This window comes from Polistes dominula, unplaced genomic scaffold (genome assembly GCF_049000335.1).
Source record: "Polistes dominula isolate Pdom_NZ unplaced genomic scaffold, Pdom_raw_medaka contig_32, whole genome shotgun sequence".
Classification (NCBI taxonomy): domain Eukaryota; kingdom Metazoa; phylum Arthropoda; class Insecta; order Hymenoptera; family Vespidae; genus Polistes; species Polistes dominula.
Window position 1 is genome coordinate 1689617 of NW_028300880.1, and position 21733 is coordinate 1711349.

At 25.3% G+C, this 21733-nt stretch overlaps 1 protein-coding gene across 3 annotated transcripts in view; it reads left to right on the plus strand.

Moving 5' to 3' along the window:
• The window catches only part of mdy (diacylglycerol O-acyltransferase), a 171621-nt gene that overhangs the window by 63249 nt on the left and 86639 nt on the right, over positions 1 to 21733 (plus strand). For all 3 annotated transcript variants that reach the window (XM_015321627.2, XM_015321625.2, XM_015321626.2), the window contains 2 exons: positions 5688 to 5740; positions 14622 to 14730. In XM_015321627.2, the coding sequence (XP_015177113.1) occupies positions 5688 to 5740; positions 14622 to 14730 (162 nt within the window). The remainder of the gene's footprint in view (positions 1 to 5687; positions 5741 to 14621; positions 14731 to 21733) is intronic.

Here is a 21733-nt window from a genome sequence, read left to right on the forward strand (position 1 = left end):
ATTCAATAAATAATTAAATGAAACTCTTGTTAATGTTTGTTGATCGAAATGAATATAATAATTTATAATAATTTAAATTAAGATATACAATATTTTAATTGATTTATTATTTATTAAAAATGTATATACTATTTTTAATTAAATTACAAAAATATTGTTTATTCTACGTAGTATTAGAAAAATAAAATTGAAAGATATCGATCAAAAACATTTAAGCGTATCGATTAAAAAAATACTTACATTTATATTATACATTTAAAACACATGTATACATTTATCTATATAAATATATAGATACATCTATCTACATATATATATATATATATATATATATATATATCCATATATATGAAAACGCATACTCGTTATTCTTGAATAACAAATTGGAAGTTACATTGTAAACGAACGCACGAATTTTAATTAAACTTCTTTCTGCATTTATTGATATACATATATATTTATTGATATATTTATATATATACAGGGTGATTCACCTACACTTGCCAATTAAATAGCAACGAAAGTATAATAGTAATTGAAAAGTAGATGAGAAAAAAGTTGCATCAAAAATTAAGTACTACAATATGAAGTTAGTGTTTTTTTGCTAGGTCGAGTCATTTTCGAGATTTATTAATCAACTTTGTTTTTTTAAGTACAATGTTATATTTAAATACTTATTTTCGGATAGCGGCTGTCAAGAAAGATCAAAACTTGCGAACAAATTGACCACAATACAGCTCTTATGCGATATGGTCACGTGGTGGTCGCATCACGGTTGCGTCAGGGTTACGTCATCCTTCAGTTAATTCGACAACTAATGATATGAATGTTATTATCAAGTTTAGTATTTAATGTTGCACATCATTGGATTCGTCTTGTCACCCGTTATCCGAAAATAAGTATTTAAATGTAACATTGTATTTAAAAGAACGAAATTGACCAATAAATCTTGAAAATGACTCAAGCTAGCCAGAAAACACTAATGTCATATTATATTCATGAATTTTTCATGCAACTTTCGGTGCTATTTAAGTGGCAAGATCTGGTGAATCACCCTGTATATATATATATAGAGCAGATTTGAAAGGTTTGGAAATATGTACATACAAATCGAATCCGAGTTTCCGTATGACGTTCAGAAAGATAATTATTGGATATTGCTCCTTTTTTTTCTCTCTCTCTCTTTTTTTTTATTTTATCTTTCTCTTCTTCCTTCCGTTAATAGAAAAAGACACACACACAAAAACAATAAAGACATATCGATATTTGAAATATCAATTTTACAAAGATAAAGATTCTAATTGATCTGACGTAACACGTTAACAAAACGTAATACGATTTATATATATATATATATATATATACCCAATTAGTAATTAATAGATCGGTGATAATTGACAGTTAGCAGTTAAAGGGGGTAGAAAATGATTTTCGATATGACGACTCATAATTATCTGACCTTAAGTTCTTTCTTTTTACTCACACCCACCCCCTTTTATCTGTTCATCTTTCACTTTCTCTTTCTTTTACTTTTCACGTTTGTTTAAACTTTCAATATTAACTTGTTTCACTTTTTTATTTTCCTAATTTTTCTTTCGTAACATTTTTTGTTTTACATTTTTTCTTTTTATCTGACCAAAGTATACGTATTCGTATCGTTTAATTCGATCACCGATGATATTAACATACATTATGTGTAGTTTTAAACGTGTGACGTATGATAGAAAAAGAGAGAGAATGTGAAAGTGAATAAGGTTGGTTCCAGGGGTGGTGATGGTGGTAGTAGTGGTAGTATGTATGGGGGCTTAGGGGTTGGGGTTTGGGTTGGTTGAGATGTCGACAGGTGTAGTTATTCTCGCTTGGTTCGTTCCCCCTTAGAATAGCCTTTAATTGTGACTAATTCGTCCTAATTGCCTGTTTTGCATTTTACACGCGTCGTTAAAACGAAACCCCCCTTCTCACGTAAACGTGAAACGTTTTCATACCTTTTTCTCACTATTTTTCCTTTTTTTTTTTTTTTTATTTTTATTTTTTCCTTTCTTCTCTTTCCTTTTAATTTTTTATTTTTGTTTTTTTTTTTTTAATTTTTTCTCACATTTTTTTCTTTTATTATTATTATTATTATTTTGTTTTTTTGTTTGTTAACAAGTATCAACACACTTTTACCTATTCTTTTCATTTTTTTTTGTTTTATTAGTTATGAATTAAGTGTTTCATTTTGTAATTTAATTTGTTTAAAAATAATTGGAGAATGGCGATTGGAATGTTGGGTTTGAGGAGTTTTATTAATTTTTGTTATTAATTATTATTTGTATTTATAAATTTTTTTTTATTCTAACTAGATATATATTAGATATATGGTTTTTTTTTTTTAGATATTTAAGAAGAATAATATTAAAGAAAGTTTCTTTAATATTTTTAATATATTATATTTTTGTAATATATTATATTTTATTATTATTTAATATAATATAATAATAATATAAATTGATAATATTAATAAATTTATTATTAAATTATTAATAATACTATTATTATAACGAAATTTATAATAAATATAAATAATAATAAATATATGTGGGATTCGTGAAAAAAATTCTACCCGCTGGACTGACTGGACTCGAACCACGGATCTTTCGTTTTCCGGGTGACTGCTCTTTTTAACCAATTGAGCTATCCAGGGCCCACCGATCAATTCTTCTCAATAATACCTGATAAGTTTGGCATGGAAGCGCTTGTCCCACATATATAATATATTATTTAATATATTTTTTTAATATAATCTATAATATTTATGTTGAATATTTATTAATTAAAAATTTATCAACATATTTCACTAATATCACGAATTTATTAATTAGACAGTAAGAATAAACGATTAATATATTTTTATTAATAAAATTGATTAAAAAAAATCATTAAAAATCATCATAAAAAATTAAACCAATTTAATATTTCAAAATAACATTCCAAAAAATAAAATGAAAACAAATTATTCACAAATTCAATTAAAACTTAATTTCAATAATTAGAAACATTTAGAAATATTCTTAATACGTGTGTCTCATAATACGTTAGATAAAGATAGAGATAGAAAATCTGTCTGTGTGTATGTATATTTGTGTGTATGTGAGAGAGATAGAAATAGAGAGATAAAGATATTCTGCAGTTTCTTCCAAAACGAATCTCACGCTTCTCAATTTCACGAGTTTTGCCTATCGGCCGGTTGCATCTTCTAAACTTATTTAAGTTTCGCCATATTTTATGCCAAAAGAGGAGAGAGAAATATCCCGTTCGAAGAATAAAACGCGAATAAGAAGAAGAGAACCCAGTGCCGGAACCAGTTGTGCCGGTTCAAGGGGGTTAAGTTGAGTTGAGTTGGGCTGGGATGAGATGGGATGGGTTGAGGGTTGAGGGTTGCTGTGGGTACGTAAGGGTGAAGTTTACGAAAAGAAATCGAACGACTCTTATCCATTTAACATTTTTTAAATTAATCTTTAATATTTCAACTTTTATATTTCAACTAAAACAAAAGTAATATATTAATAAAATAGAAAAAATATTTGATCAGGAATTTTTATATTTAATTTTAATTGCATCGTTCGATAAAATGATTTTGTTTTTTATTATTTTTTTTTTTTAATATTTTTTTTCTATTCAATGATTAAATTACAGTCAGTTTAACACGTTGAGCGCCACGTCAGTCATCGGTGGTTGACACTAGACTTTACGTTTAGGCCGCGTCAGTCATGGATGACTGACACTTCAAGTATTTTTTCAATACAAAGTAACGCCTGTGGCCTGACAAGAATTTTCCTAAGAATTCGCGTGGCGTTCAACATGTTAAAAACGTTATAAAAGGGTGAATTTAAATGGCACTCGCAGGGGGTGGATATTGTCCAATAATAAATTGTTTATGTTATATATTTGTTATTTTTAATCATTTAATAAATCATGTTGTTTTTTTTTTTTGAAATAATATCTTGGATCATTTAAATAAGAAACCAAAATTATTTACATGGATGAGTAAATTTTTGGTCAGTAATTTCAATTAACTTGCAAATAACATCTACGAAGTATTATATTTATATTATTATTGTTTTTTTTTTACTTTTTTTATATTATTACATTTTACAAATTAAATTTTATAATATTTATATATATATATTTAATTTTGTTCTGCTCCCCTCTGTCCCGTTCCCTTCACCCCCATCCCAAATTCATCCTGAAACGCGAGTGTCACGATTTTTACCTACAAAACGTATTCCATATTCATTACATTTTCATTTGTAATTAAATCATATGGGATACGTGTATATATGTATGATGTGTGTATGTAGAAATGAGTATTGGTATTCGTAAATGAAAAATGTGAAGTATGCTATTTTATTATTTCAATTTTTATTTTTATTTTATTTCGAAGGTTACAAGGGAGCAAAAACGTACATTTTATTCAATCGTGACGAGTTTTCAATAAAATTGGTCTTTTTAGATTATCAGTGAAATGTATTTATACACTTGCAGTCAAAAGTTTGTGAATAAAATTCAAAGATGAGAAAAAAAACGTGAAGAGAGAGAAGATCATTCAAATAAAGAACAAAATGAAAATGTAATTTTATTAAATTAAACAAAACATAAATCGATTGACGTGTGCCTTACATTTTTCAATAATATTTTTTCTTTTTTTTTGGTAAAACGAACGAGTAATTTTTTTAATAATCCAAGATATTTCAAATATCCTGTCAATTGTTACTTTTATAGAAAAATTTTTTAATTAATTTTCATTTCTATGCTTGTAGAAATTATCAAAAAATAATAAACAAAAGATTAATTTGATTGTTTAAATTATGCAAAAAAGTTTTTAACAAACATAACGAGATTGTAAATATTTTTTAAAACCTAATTCAATTTATTAAATATTTTTATTTAATATAATAATGATGAATTATTATAAAAATTTAATATACAAATTTTACATATTAAATATACATTTTTTAATTCTTAAATGGTACTGTACACATATACATATATATTTGTATAAGTATGTATGTAATGTATAACACGTAAGTATGTATGAATAGGTAAATGGGTAGGTGTATGTATCTATATGTAAATATACGTACATACGTAAGCATATGATATAAAACATCAAATATCTCGTAAACTATTGACATTTCGATGACCTTCAATTAATACTTTTTAACGCAGAATAAAAAAAGGAATCGAATAGTGTAAAAAAAAATATAATGTTTCATTTAAAAAAATAGTGCAACTGCATGTAGCCGGTGCATCGATGCATTTTCAAAAAAAGTAAGGTCATAGAAAGTTGACATTTGTTGTGCCATATAACTTTTTCCTTTATGATTTTTTTCTATTGTTACTCAAAAAAAAGTTATTAACCGTTTCCGTTACAAGAATCACCCTGTATACATAGGTAAATGTGATAGGTGTATATATGAATGTATATATATATATATATATGTGTGTATGAACAATGTTACCGGATTTTCTGTCATCGACATTTGATGATTGATATAACATAGATTTTAATCTAATTAATTAGCCACTCGTTAATTAAACGATACCCGAACGTTCGACACATATATTATATCAAGTGATATTCTTTGAATTATGATATTTTTTTTTTTTTGGAATTTTAATTTTTTTTTCTTCTTTTCTTTTTCTAGATTCAACCGTGCCTGTGACACTTTGCTTGTTAATCGAAAAGGGGATGTCTATGGTAAGTGACGTAATTGATATAACTTTACGAATATGATATTACATTTTTCTCAAATTGAAATTATGCCATTTGTAAAGTGAAATTTAATACGATCATTAATTAATTTATCTATAGATAAAAAAAAATATTAGATATTCGTAGAAAAATAGTTCCAGGATCTAAAAAAAAAAAAAAAAAAACATAATGGTTTTATTAATTTTATTAATATAATGATTTAACAATAATTCGATTAATTATACGTAAAATATTTTCAATCGGTTGAAGTAATTAACAAAAAAAAAAAAATAAAAAAAAAGTAAAAAGAAATAATTCGCTAAAATAATTGGATAGGATTTTTTAAACGAAGTTTGAATGAATTTAAAATTAAAAAAAAAATATATATATTTATATATATATATATATATATAATTAATTTCGATGAAATATATTATTAAAAAAAAAAACAAAAATACAAAAATTTACGCGAAATTAATTAAAAAAAAAAAGATTCTTGGAATATAAATATTGAGAAGAAATCGAAGAACACAAAAAAAAACGATAATGAGAATCGTGAAAGGTAAAATAAAAAAAAAAAAAGAAGAAAAAAAGAGGAAGAGAATGAGAATATAGAAAAATAGAAAAATAGAAAAATAGAAAAATAGAAAAATAGAAAAATAAATGAAAGAGAAGAAGACTCATCGTTGTAGATTTTTCATTTCCTCCGTTGGGGTTGTTCTGTTCTTCTTTTTTTTACTTCCCCCCCCCCGCTTTCTTTTTTATTTATTTTTTTTTCTTTTTTTTTTTTTTGTTCATACCAATCGATCGTTTTACAATCGATTCCGAGAGTCGATTCGAATACTACTAAAGCTTTCGTGTTATCAGGATGAATCGTTGATTTAACGATAACCCGCACGATACATTCAAATGTAAACAGCCCAAGCTCGTTACAGACTCGTGAACGAGTAACAAGGATGGGAAATGAGTAGACAGAATAAAAGAGAAAGAAAGAGAATAATCGAAACGAACTATAGTTTGCACACTCTCCATCGTTTTTACTCTACAAGTAATTACATCCATTCTATCTTAAAACAGCTAAGAATTTTATTTACAATTTTTTTTTCTATCCTCATTTTTTTTTCTATCTATTCATATCTATTTATCTTTGTCTTACTTATTAGTATGTAGTATTTGATTTATTTTATTTCGTTAAATAAAGTTTTCATGGTGTGTGTTCATTTTAAATATATATATATATAATATGTATTTACATGTTTTATACATCTATAATTGAACAATAATAGAAATAGAAATATTACAACGTTTAAAAATATTTTTTCAACGAGTTATACGTGCTCGTTAACAAGAACTTAACCTAACCTTACTTATCAAACTTCAATTTTAACTACCTAACTTAATTTAATCTAATTTAACCTTACTTTACCTAAACCAACTTTATCTATCTTTCTTTTCTAGCTGTATTTATTTATCTTTGTCTTATTTATTCGTATTTTTTTTTAGATTATTTTTTGTTTGTATTTCACGTTATTAAATAAATTTTTAACGCTGTGTTCATTTTAAATATATATGTATAAATATGTATTTACATGTTTTATACATCTATAATTGAACAATAATAGAAATAGAAATATTACAACGTTTAAAAATATTTTTCAATGAGTTATATGCATTCGTTAACCAGGATCTAACCTAACCTTACTTTATATATTAAATTTTAGCTACCTAACTTAATTTAATTTAATCTAACCTTACTTTACTTAACTCAACTTTATCTAATTGTAATCTAAATTACCTTTACTTATTAAAGAATAACGAACAACGAGAAAAAAACGTAACAATTTATAAACCGTTTAAAAAAAAAAAAAAATAACCAAAATTAATTCTTACCAAACAATTAAAAAACGGGTCAGACAAAATTCTCAAGTCACCCTATAAATTAATTTTTATCCATTTAATTTTTTCTCACGCATCTGTTCGTTTTATCTGTCTTTTTATCCATTTATACTTATCTTTAATCTTAATCTTTCATTTTTATATTCATTTACATTATTTATGCTATCTTCTCTCTCTCTCTCTCTTTTTTTTCCATTTAATTATTTTTCTGTTAATCTTTTTTGTTTGTTACTTATATTATTATACAAATTGTTGTCTTAATTTGATACACAATTTATCGGTATATCTAACATGCGGTAATTTTATTTATTTATTTTTTTTTTGTTTTAATTTTCTTTTTTTAAACAAAGAACACTAAAGGCAATTAAAAAAGAAAATTACTCGAGACACACTAAAATGCTATATTAAAATGCGAAACTTTCGACTATAATATACGAAACGCACCATGAATAATTAAACACGATGAATGTTAAACTAAGCGTGTATAAATAATGCATGTCCAACCTATTTTTCTATTTTTATCCTTATTTTTCTTCTTCTACTTCTTCTTTTCACTTTCTTTTTTTCTCTCTCTCTCTTTTACAATATTTTTGTCTGTCCTTTTTTTGCTTTTCCATTTCAACCAAACAGACTTTGACTTCTAATATCTGATCGTTTTAACACATACACACATACACACACTCAACGATAAGACTATGATGACGACCAACACCAAAACAACACACGTTCATGCGTAAAGATAGAATAATATTTGTGTGTGTGTGTGTGTCTACGTACAGGTTAAAGTCACGATACACAGTTATTGTTATCAATTCAATCTAGACGATCAAAGAGCATAGGATTGGTCACGTGCCATTTAATGTTCGAAGCATAAGCTTTAACGAGAGTGAAATAATATTCTTTTATTTTAACTTTTTTTTATTCTTTTTTTTTTCCACTTTCATTCATTTCTTTCCTTTTCCTTATCGTCGTTTTAATGATGTCATAAAGTTTTAAACAGAATAAACGTTTCTTTTAACGTTAAAATAAATAATTGGCACGTTTATAAGAACATTTTATGCGTATTCGTGTATGCACGTTAAAAACACGGGGTGAAATTTTAGATGGGGACGGTCCTGTACTACTATTCATTTTTAAGCTTAACTTTTCCTTTTATATATATATATATATATATATTAATAATATTATATATTAAATAATAAAATATATACTCTCAATTTTTTGATTACAATTTAATATCTCGACAAAATGGTGGAAAACAATGGAAGAATTCATTAGAAAACTAATGAATGCAAAACGAGTGCGTGTAAATTTGTATTGAAATTAGTTCGTACGATAAATAATTGCAAAGAAATAAACTCTGATGTCACTGATTTGTTAAAGTAAAAAAATAAAATAGAAAAGAATACGATTGTAAAGTTTTTTTTTTCTAGGTTATAATAGTACGTCGCCATTGAGGTTAGTGGGTGGGAAGGAAAGGTAGGGGCGCTGGATGTCGATATAGTCGAACATGTACGTGATTGCGCTTACATTTCTGCGAAATTATAGCGTTCCGTTTAAACCGGACACCTGTACAATTTATTACATCTATTACCCGCGTCGCACCGCATTCTGAAAAATTAGCACGATAAATTTTCCTCGCGTCGGATTGATAATATTATTCATGTATGCGCTCACGTCCGTAACTGAAACATAGCATTTCCGAATACCGTGAATTTTAAAACCATGGACACTGATTTTTATCATATGTGTTACACATATAACTATACATACACCTATATTCTTATATTTAATATATATGCTTGTGTTTACGTGCAGCACGTGCCTGTATCTACATGTGCATATATATGTATTTGTACGTATAAGAAGCATGTATATATACGTGTACTTACGTATATGTATATAGATATGTTTATATGTACATGACTTATGTATATGTATGTAGGTGTGCTTATATGTACGTGTACGTGTACGTTTAAGAAGCATGTATATAAGTTAACGTATAAATGTGTATATTGTATATGTATACGTGTAAATATGTATGAGTGATTTTTCAGGATGTGAGGGTGTATTTGTAAAGATATTTGTTTTGATATAAAACGTGATGCGAAAAAGGGAATGTGTGAGAGAGAGGGAGAGAGAGAGAACGTTGATATCATATGTCGACATTAGTCTTCATTTATTCTGATCAAACGTATCTTTTACAAAAATTAAACTAATTTAATATAAACTAATTAGTTATGGTTATATGTCTATATATATATTATGTATTTTAATACTATTAATATTCATTTCATTAATAATTGTATTTATTTAGAATATTTATTTGATGGTTGATTTGAATTATTCTTTTAATTATTTCATTTTATTATGTTACGTTATATAAATGAAAAATATTATTTATTTTTATTCTATATTTATTTATTATTAATACTTTATATTAGATTATATTGTTAAGAAATTGTTAATGTATATATCAATGTTATAAATTTATAAGGAATATAATTTTTAAGGTAATATGGTTTTTTTTTTATAAATATTTTTATATTTAATCGAATAATAAATATATTATAAAATAAAATGAATGTTCTTAAATAATATAAATCACATTTGTGTTAAAATATTTGTTTCAATTAGTAACATGTTCGAAGTACATTTTTTATATCAGAATTAAAATAACAAAAATCAAATTAGATTTGTTGCACAGTATATTTAAATTATGAATACACTTTTTTTTTCAATTAAATCACAAGTTAATAAAATATTCTAATCATTTCAATTATTCATTAATTTATTGCAAATTAAATATTGCATTTAAATAAATTCACAAAAAAAAGACAACAAAAAATTACAATGAAAAGAAAAAAAATCGTATAAATATAAAACCTCTGATTAAGATTCTTTTTAAAATTATCTCAACGATTACAAGTAGTAGTAATAGTAGTAGTAGCAGTAGTAGTAGTAGTATTACGTTCTGATAAATTTCAATTCTTTTTCAAATCTTTTTTTGTTTCTTTTCACCATCACCTAATCGTTCGTAGCAACGATGAAAAAGTTTCTCGGTAATTATACTATTCTCTCATTTCCCTTTTGTAGTAATCCCTTTATTTTCATCATCTTTCTTTTTTCCTCTCTCTCTCTCTCTCTCCCTCTTTCTATTTTTTTTTTCTTGATTTTTTTTTTCGCTCTAATTCCTATCTATTTTAGTTTACGTGCAGAGTTAAAGGTATGCAGTAGCGCATATGCGTTTTGCAGTGTGTGCGCAAGCGAGCATAAATGTTTCAACCGTGCAATTTGCCGGACTTTACTCGAAATTCATGGGTATTCTTTTGTGTCGCGTAATTGGGTCAAGTGGTTCATAAATATTTGATATTTAACAGGCACAAACCTTTCCCCCCCCCCCCGTTCTTCTTCCCCCCTTCTCCCCCTCTATGTTACCCTTCACCCTAACTCCTCACCCTACAACCCTCGAATGCGCACCTTCTTTCACCTCTCACTCCTCTTTTTGTTGTTTTTTGTTTTCTTTTTATTTCGTTGTTGTTTATTGTTGTTTTGACGATAGATACAAGTGGAATTGAATAATTTCATTATTGAAACATAAATTATCTGATAAACAATTTGCTTTTATGTGAGTTCAGTTTTTTTTTTTTTTTTTTAATTTGTTTGTATTAATTTTTTTTTTTTTTTGTTGAATTGAGTATTGCAGTGTGTTGTTTGTTTGTTTGTTTGTTTGTTTGTGGGGAATATTTTTGGTTTAATTTGTTGATAAATTATATTTTTAATAAATAATAAATTATAATAAATTAATTTCTAATAAATAACAAACTAAGGTAAATTATATTTTTAATAAATAATAAATTATAATAAATTAATTTCTAATAAATAACAAACTAAGGTAAATTATATTTTTAATAAATAATAAATTATAATAAATTAATTTCTAATAAATAACAAACTAAGGTAAATTATATTGTTAAATAAATAACAAATTAAAATAAATTAATTTCTAATAAATAACAAATTGAAATAAATTAATTTCTAATAAACAACAAATTAAATTAGATAAATTTGTTAAATAAATTACAAAGTTGTATTGTTTTTTGTTTTGAATTGTTTCGTTGGAAATTATTTGTTATTTATTTTTCTTTTTTTTTTTATATGGTTATTTCAAGTTCATTTTAAAAATATTTTAAATTAAAAAAAATGAAACTTGTGGGAAAACATGAAAAATTGTTTCACTTTTTTTTTTTTTTTTTTTTTTTTTTAAGAAAAAGTTAATCGTACTGTAGAAAATAAGAAAAAAAAAATTGGAACGTAAATTACGCAGAATTATAAATTTAAAAGGAGACGAAGAAAAATATTCAATTTTATTCGAAGAATTTTCTTTTACTTGGACTTGGAAAGAAAGAAAGAAAGAAAGAAAGAAAGAAAGAAAGATAAATATAAGAGATATTCTATGTAAAATAAATTTTCTACAAAGATAGCGAAAGATACATTGAAAAAATGATCGAAAAAGATATGATCGAGAATCGATTACGACTTAAAGGTATATTTTTCTCTTTTATTCTGTTATGAAAGAAAATAAGAAACGTAGTATTTTTTTCTTTTTTTTCGAGAAGAAGAAGAAGAAGAAGAAGAAGAAGAAGTTAATCTTACGATGAAACGAACACGTTAAAAAGATAATCCCTTTTTGTAATAATAAACGTTAAAAAATATAGAAAAGTTCGAACAAAAGGAAGTAACAAAATTTTTAGAAAATATTTATAACAATATTTATAATAATATTATTTATAATAATATTTAGAATTATATAATATATTATAATATGTTCTAACAATAATCAAATTTTATTTATTAATTTATCAAGACATTTACAATATTAAATATTGAATATTTTTAAAAATAAATTTAAAAGAAAAATAATATATTTTTATATATTTAAAACAAATTGATGTAAAATAAATTTTATTAATTTATTTTTCAAAATTACTTTTATATATAATAACGTATTAAAATATTTGACTTTCATAAATTCGTACCTTAAAGTTTACTGACTATACTTAACTTAATTAATAATTTTATTTATAATAATCTTAATAAATTATTAAATAATTATAAATATATTTTATTAAATAATAATTTTAATTATAAATTTTACAAATCAAATTGCAAATAACATTAATAATAAATAATTAAGTAAGTGTGGGTCCCATGTATCCCGAAAGGGAATCATTATTTTAAATGAAAAAAAAAATAAAAATAAATAATTAAGTAATATAAATAAATCATTAATATATTTATTAAAATTTCTACGAGTAAGTATTTTTGTCAATTAGATTTGATATTTAATAATTTAATAATAAATTATAATTTAATTTCTTACAAATAATTAATTAACGAAATATAATATAATTATTATATAATAAATTAAATAATATATAATATATAATATAATTATTATATTATTAATATATTCTTATTAATAATTATAATATATTATAAAAATAATAAATGTAAAAAATATAATAATATAATTTGAAATATTTTATAATAATTTTCACTAATAAAATATGCTTCCATAATTTTTTTTTAAATAAATTTCAAGACACACCTCTTGCATTCAATTAAAAAATACAATTATAATACAAATAATTTAGTCTTACTGTACTGTATATATATTTTTGTTAGTAACTGTATGCACATACAAAACAAAACAAAACAAAACAAAGTTTATAATTTTAGTTTAACATTACTTTTTCGTTTTAAAAACTCGTATGACCTCGGAAATGTCAACAAAACGTTTAAACATTGTATTCCAAGTGTATTCCCAATTTGTTTTCGTTGCTTCTTTCGTTTTTTACCTATGAGATAAGATTCGTTTAGTTTATACTCGAACTTCTAACACTGACAGAAAAAAAAAAGAGAAAAGAAAACCATTCGTACGTTTATACTAATCATTCGCGTAAACAACTCACGTAAGTCTCTTTCGTAAACGTTTCACGTGAAAAGAATATTTTGCAATGGTACAAAATTTCAATATATTTTCATATCACGTATACAATTCTTTAAATAATTATTAATAATAATTAAACATACGCGTATGTGATCGTAGATTGAAAAAAACTATTTATATTTAATTTATTATTTATATTAATTTTTATTACTTACTAAAAATATAAATGTAAATATATAATATTTAATTAAATTTAACCATTAGGTAATAATTAATGTTTCTAATACATTAATTATATAATAAATGACAAATAATATAATAATTAATACAAAAATAATAATAAATAAAAAAAAACCTTAATAAAATTTTTAAACAAACTTTGACAAAACCCTTAAAAAAATTCTGACGCAAACCTGACGTAACCCTGATGCAACTTTAACAAAATCCAGACACAACACTTCATTTTTATATTTAAAATATTTAAAATATATTAATATTACTGTTATTAAAAAATTATTTAATTTAACATTTATATTATTATTAAATATTAATATTTTATTTGTGTTTGTAAAATTAAAATAAATGAAGCACGTTTTAATTAATATTAAATAAATATTTATTTATATAAACTAATTAAGAGAGAGATTTCTTTTATTGATTATTTTTAATTAATTTATTACCTCATTTTTAGTATTTTCAATTTATTTATTATCTTGTATTTATTATAATTGATTAAGTTGGTAATTAAGTCATTGCTGATTTTAAATGTCCACCTATCGACAAAATCTGCAAACCATTTGCTTGCTAACCTAATACTTTCTTTTTATTATATTTTGTGGGGATTCAAATTGAAATTTAAAATAACCATTCAATTATTTTACCTAAGAGATTCTCGATGAGTCTTAAAAAAAAAAAAAAAAAAAAAAAACTAACTGAATTTTCAGAAACCCCAATAAAACATACAATCGAGAAACATTTAACTTGTCATTCAACTTCATCCTATCGTAACTTGTATTTCTTCTATATTTTATGTAACAGGATATCGTAGCTCATGGACCAGGAATGGTGTTCCACATCGTAAACCTCATCGTTATGGTACTGATGCCAATGGTGGTCATCCACGTGAAGGATTCCGGATTCAGTCTGAGTAAGTACCATTTTTACGAATCGTTTCTTTTAGGTTAGAGAATTTAACATTGCACGGATTTCTGGGATATCTTTTGGTAGAAAATTTTTTCCTTTTTTTTTTTTTAGACCTTACAACCCTTCACTTTACCATCCCCCCCCCTCCCATCTCCCCTTAGTCTCGTAAGATCATCTTTAACCCAAGTGCCATAACACGTGGTTGAGTTGCTGCTGCACGTTAACGTTTCGGAACATTAGACACGTTTTCGTTGGAAAAGAATAAAAAAAAAAAAACTAAAACAAATTTATCGAGAAAATACCATGGGATCGTTGCAGGAAGAGTAACACACATATACACACAACCATGGTTAAAAATAAAATAATATACTGTGAAAGATAAAATGATAATTTTGTTTTATTTTTGTTTGACTGAATTATTTTAAAATGATTTTAAGGTAATTGTTGTTTCTCGAATTGTTTATATTTATTTATTTTTATTTTTATTGTTTTTTTGTTCGATATCGTTGAAATATTAAAATGACGTATTGTGGTTTGAATTTTATTACGAGAAATATCTAAATATATATATATATATATAATTATTATTAATATTAATATGTCAGTAAATTATTGGAATGATTTTAACGAGAATTTTAATTTATAATTGGAAAATAATTTATATTTGTATTTATATTTGAAAATATTATTCGAACGGTAATAAATTGTGGTTTCATTTTTATTTATGTATCTTTTATTATTTAATTATTATTATTGTTGGTATTAACATTAACAAAATAATTAATAAAAAAAATTTCAATGAGATAAAACCATTTTATGATTTATGGTTACTTTGAGAACAAATTTTTAAATAATCATTCGATTGTTTTCCTTTAAATTTTTAGATAATAAAATAATAATTAATTTAAGATTATATATATATATATATATATATATATATATATATATATATATATATATAGATTGCAAAATAAATATATGAAATAAAAGGAAATAATGTTATGAGAAAGAAACAATAGAGATTCGTTAAATGAATTCGAATAATTTGGTAAAATAAATGTTGTTAGATTAATTGTTGATTAAAAGTCAACATTTTTTACGTGTGTTTGGAAAAAAAAAAGAAAATTGATTTATGACCATTTATTATATATGACCAATTTTATATATATTATTATTAATGTTGTTAAATTATTTGATTGATTTTAATCTGTTCGATGTTACACAACTCGGAGGTATTTTAAATGTATAAGGTGTTCAAAAAACCATTCTATATTTATATGATATATATACAGTACTAAATTGTAAATAAAAAAGTTTTAATAAACATAAGTCAAAAAGTTAACAATTTATAAGATAAAAGTATTTTTGTTCAGTAGTTTCATGATTAAAATTATATAATTTGTGTATAATAATTATTCTGATGTAAGTTGAGTGCATTAGAGTATTAAGAAAATTGTTAATTAAGCGAAATAAATGCGTATTGATGTTTAAAAGCAATGAATGTATGTCCAGTGCACCGTTCTGTTTAAAATTCAACTGCAGACTGGCACGTTGTCCTTTATCAAAATTCTTTTTACACATGCAGCATTGCGCATGTGTACAAATGTTAAAAATATAACGTTATAATCTTCATTTTTATTTATTGCAAATAATATTCCTGCGATACACATGTGAAACATTCGGAAAGTCCTATCAACAACATTGAATAAAAGAATTTTGATAGAAGACAACGTCTCAGTCTGAAGGTGAATCTTGAAGAGGATGGTATTACGATCATATATTCCGTGCTTTTAAACATAATTACACAGTTCCTTTGGTTGATTAACAATATTTTTAATAGTTTATTGCACTTTTTATATATAGTACAGTGAAATTTTACATCCTAAGTCATAACTGTGCAGGTGTGATAAAATAATTAAATTAGAATGAGAAAAACACTAAAATCCGAGCGTCATAACCTTAAATTCTATTAATTAGTTAGATTCTTACCGTTGTGCACATGCACAACATTTGGCAAGTTATATAGACAAAATGCAATAAAAGAATTTTGACAGGGGACAACCTGTCAGTCTGAAGGTGAATTTTGAAGAGAACGGGAGGACGGTACTCCGATCATATAATTTGAGCTTTTAGATATCAATGCACATTTCCATCGATTAATTAACAATTATTTTAATATTCTAATACACTCTTCTTATATTACAGCATAATTTACCACTCGAAGTAATCACTGCTCAGGTGTGATAAAAAAATTACATTAGAATACAAAAAATACTAAAATTAGAACGTTTTAATGTTAAATACTCGTTATTAGAATAATTATTACCGTTGCACACATGCACAATGTTCGGAAAGTCATATAAACAATATTTAATACAAGAATTTTCAAAGAGAACAACCTGTCAGTCTGAAGGTGAATTTCAAAGAGGATGGTGCACCGATCATATACTTGGTGTTTTTAGTTAACAATACACATTTCTTTTGATTATTTAACAATTATTTTAATATTCTAATACACTCTACTTGTATATTAGAATAGTTATTATACACGAGTTATATACAGGGTGTTCAAAAATACTATTCAAAATCTCGAACTAAATCAGAATGACAAATAATTCATTTAATTATAAAAACAATGGATGAATAATTGATGATAGTATTACAAAAAGACGTATAGGTAAATGTTTATTAAAACTATTAGAAATTTATTCCTAAAGTTATCGACGATACTTTATCTTAATTATACAATAATTAATAGTTACATATACTAACATATATTTAAAATATGTACAGTTTTATGTATTAGTAGACAATATAAGTCTGTTGTGTGGTATCGTAACGTAACAAACACGTGGTCCAATGCACTATGAGCTTTTCCATACTTGTATAATAATAGTATAATACTAGTATATCATATATATATATATATATGTGTTCGTTTATGAATGTTGTGTGAGAACGTTCGTTTGAATTATGCGTCAGAGTAGGAGGAGCAGCTTACACGGTGCACAGCACTGGCTCGATTTCATCGACAATTTGAACAAATTACTAGGGTGACTAATTTTCCACGAAGGCCATAATGCGAAGGTTGCCGCGCGAGATCGAATAGACCCTTTTCCAATAATTAGTTGCGTTTTCCCTTACGCGAAATTGGTGTTCGATAACATAATTAATGATCCGCTAGTACCTATCCTCGTAATACTGTTTGCGCGAATGGCATTTAATTTACTTCAATATATAGATATATATATATAGATATAGATATATATTTTGTATCGAATAACAAAGTATCCTATGTACGTACAGTGATTAACAAAAATATTTTGATACTTCGATGGTGTACATTTTTTAATATCATATTTCAATGATTTATTAATCGATTAAAATTTTTTTATCAAATTTTAATTAGTTTTCTTATGTATTATAAGAGATTTTTTCTTGATAATGAAGATTTATTTATAAACATCTATATAATTAAAATTATTTAATGAATTTTGTTATAGTTATTGTTAGCGTATTAAATTATGACTATTGCAAATAAAACCAATATAATAATTTAAATAATTATATAATATGTAAATATATTAAAAATCATTAAAAATAATTATTTTATTTAAATTATTTTAATTATTATATAATTATTATATTAAAATATAATATATTTAAATTATTTTTAATATGTATATATATATATATATAATATATATTATAAATGAATTTGAATAATAATTTAAATAATTAAAATAATAATTTAAATATTCATACAATTTGAATTATTTTCTTCTTAAAAATTGATAATAATTAGTTAAAAAATATTCTAGATACGAACCATAGAAATATTCGAACAAAATGTTAAATCGTATCGAGAAATATATATTTTTCTTTTTGAATAAATGATTTATATTGATAAAAACAAAATGGAAATATATATAAAAAAAAAAGGAAAATATGTTTCAATTTTAATATAATATCCAAATATTTTTGGGATTAACTGTACGTGTGAAAAAGACACATATAAAGAGACAGAGACAGAGAGAGAGAGAGAGAGAGAGAGAGAGAGAGAGAGAGAGAAAGAGAAAGAGAGAGAAAAATGTATAATGGGGTTTACGAACAAAATTGGAATTTTTCTGTCGAATTTCTCGACAAATTCAATTTTTCTATTCGAAGGTAATTTCGCGGGACGATAAATCTTACGAAAGCACGAGTTTCGTTCTTTCGTTCGTTCGTTTATTCGTTCATTCGTTCATTCGTATGTTCGTTATCATCAAAAATGGCGTTGGATAATAAGGAAAAATAATGTTGCGTTCGTCAAAAGAGAAAAAAGAAAACAAAAAATGAATTAAAGAAATAAATAAATAGAGAGAGAGAGAGAGAGAGAGAGAGAGAGAGAGAGAAAGGAAATGAGAGAATGAGAATGAGAATGAGAATGAGTGAGACAGAGTAGTTGGGGTAATACGATTTACATTTGTGTAACGATGTAACGAGCCAGAGAGAGATGGGTCTACATCTCGTTGGCGTTATGTCAGTCGAGGGAGTCGTAAACTCGTATTGAATTTACGCGGCTTTGTTCCACGTTTATCAGCTTTCCCTCTCTCTCTCTCTCTCTCTCTCTCTCTTTCTCTCTTTCTCTCTATTTTTCTCTGTTTCTATATTTTTGTCTCTTTCTTTCTCTCTTTCTCTATTATCTACTTCTATTTCTATTTTTTTTGTGTATCTCGTATACGGAATTTCGTGGAGAAAAAAATTCTATTTTATAGCAATAAGCGAATGTTTTTGTGTTAACGTATGAAACGACCAGTTAGAAACTGAATGAGAGAGAAAGAGAGAGAGAGAGAGAGAGAGAGAGAGATTGTTTGTAGAAAATGCTATCAGTATAAAACGTGATTGATAAAGAGAGAGTAAAATAATTGGAGCGAGTTAAAAAAAGTAAGTTGATGAATTTATCAGTCAGTTAGTTAGTAAAAGAAATAAAGTAATTGAGTTAATTAGTGAATGAATATATAAGTAATTGAGTGAGTTAGAAACAGAAAGAAATTGAGTTAATTAGTGAATGAGTGTATGAGCAAATGAATGAGTAAGTTTAAGAGAGAAAGGAATTGAGTTAGTGAATGAATTAGTGTGTTATTGATTGAGTAAGAGAAAGATAGAAAGATTGAGTTTTTGATTGATTAAGTATGAGAAAGAAAGAGAGAATAAGTGATGAATTAGTGTGAATGAATGAGTAAGTTAGGGAGAGAAAGAAATTGAGTTAATTAGTGAATGAGTGTGAAAGTAAGTGAATGAATAAGTTTAAAAGAAAAAGAAATAAATTAAGTGAATGAATGAGTGTAAAAAGAAGTAAATGAATAAATTAAAGAGAGAAAGAAATTGAGTTAGTGAATGAATGAGTATGTTAGTGATTGAGTAAGTTAGAAAAAGAAAGATAGAAAGATTGAGTGTTTGATTGATTAAGTACGTAAATGAGATAGAGTGAAAGAATTGTTGAGAAAGAAATGGAGAATAAGTGATGAATGAGTGTGAATTAATTATTGTGAATGAATGAGGGTGAATGAATTATTGTAAATGAATGAGTAAGTTAGAGAGAGAAAGAAATGAAGTTAATTAGTGAATGAGTGTATAAGTAAGTGAATGAATAAGTTTACTAGAGAAAGAAGTTGAGTTAGTGAATGAATGAGTTTGTTAGTGATTGAGTAAGTTAGAAAAAGAAAGATAGAAAGATTGAGTAATTGAGTGATTAAGTAATTGGATGAGTGAAAAGTTATTGAAAAAAAAAAGTAGAGAAAGTAATTGAATAAGTAAGTTAGAAAAAAAGATTGAATGAGTTGGAGACAAAGTGAGATAATTAGTGAGAAAGAAAGAATGAATGATAGAGATAATAAGCGTAGAAGAAATGAAAAAAAAGAGAATGAATTAAAGAGACAAAGTATAATGATGATTATAAGTTAGAGAGAGAGAGAGAGAGAGAGAGAGAGAGAGAGAGAGGGAGAAAGAGAAAGTTTGTAAGGGATAGAATTAATTGTGAGTTGGAGAGTATGTAAAAAACAGAAAGTGGTAGACATTGTGGGTGAGCTTATGTATGAGTTAGTGAATGTAAAGGAGAAAGTGAGTTAGAGGATTGAGTTGGAGTTTAATGGTGGAAATATTGTAGCAAGAAAGATGGATATAAAGGGTAAGTTATTTTATGAGTTAGAGAATTTGAAAGATAAAATGATTTAGATGAACAGACATTTATAAGTTAGAGAGTGAGAAAGACTGAGTGAGTTAGTTAAAGAAACAGTTTATTGAAAGATGAAGATTGAGTTAAAATGTATGAGTTAGAAAATTTAAAAAAAATAGAATGAGTTAGATGTGCAGTCTAATGAGTGGGAGAGAAAGAAAAAATGAGTTAATGTATGAGTTAAAGAATTTGAAAAGACAGAGTGAGTTAGAGAAACACTTTAATAATTTTGAAAGAAAGGAAAAGATGAGTTAACGTATGAGTCAAAAGAATTAGAAAGACAGAGTGAGTTAGAGGAACAGTTTAATGAGTGAGAGGAACAATTTAATGAGAGAGAAAGAGAGTGAGAGAGGAAGAAGAGAAAAGGGAAGGGGAAGGTGTCATTGAGTTTACATGCAAATGCAATTACTTCGTCCTCTCTCGTTGATCTACGATTTGACAAGTGATCGAACGAACCGTCGCATCGCGTTAGACGTAAAACGCACATCGAAACTGCGTCCCCGAGTTTCTATCATTTCGTTTTGTCCATATACCACCCTGTTCTCTCTCTCTCTCTCTCTCTCACTTTTTTCTCTTCAAATTCGACTCCTACATACTCGTATATTTTCTCTCTCTCTCTCTCTCTCTCTCTCTCTCTCTCTCTCTCTCTTTCTATCTATCTATCTATCTGTTCTGTTTTTTTTTTCTTTTTTTTCTATTCTCGTTGACCGCTTCGCCATTGGTTGCTCGCGATTAAGAGTCACGAACGAGCACACTCGACATTTTTTCGGATCGTTTTCTACGTACCATA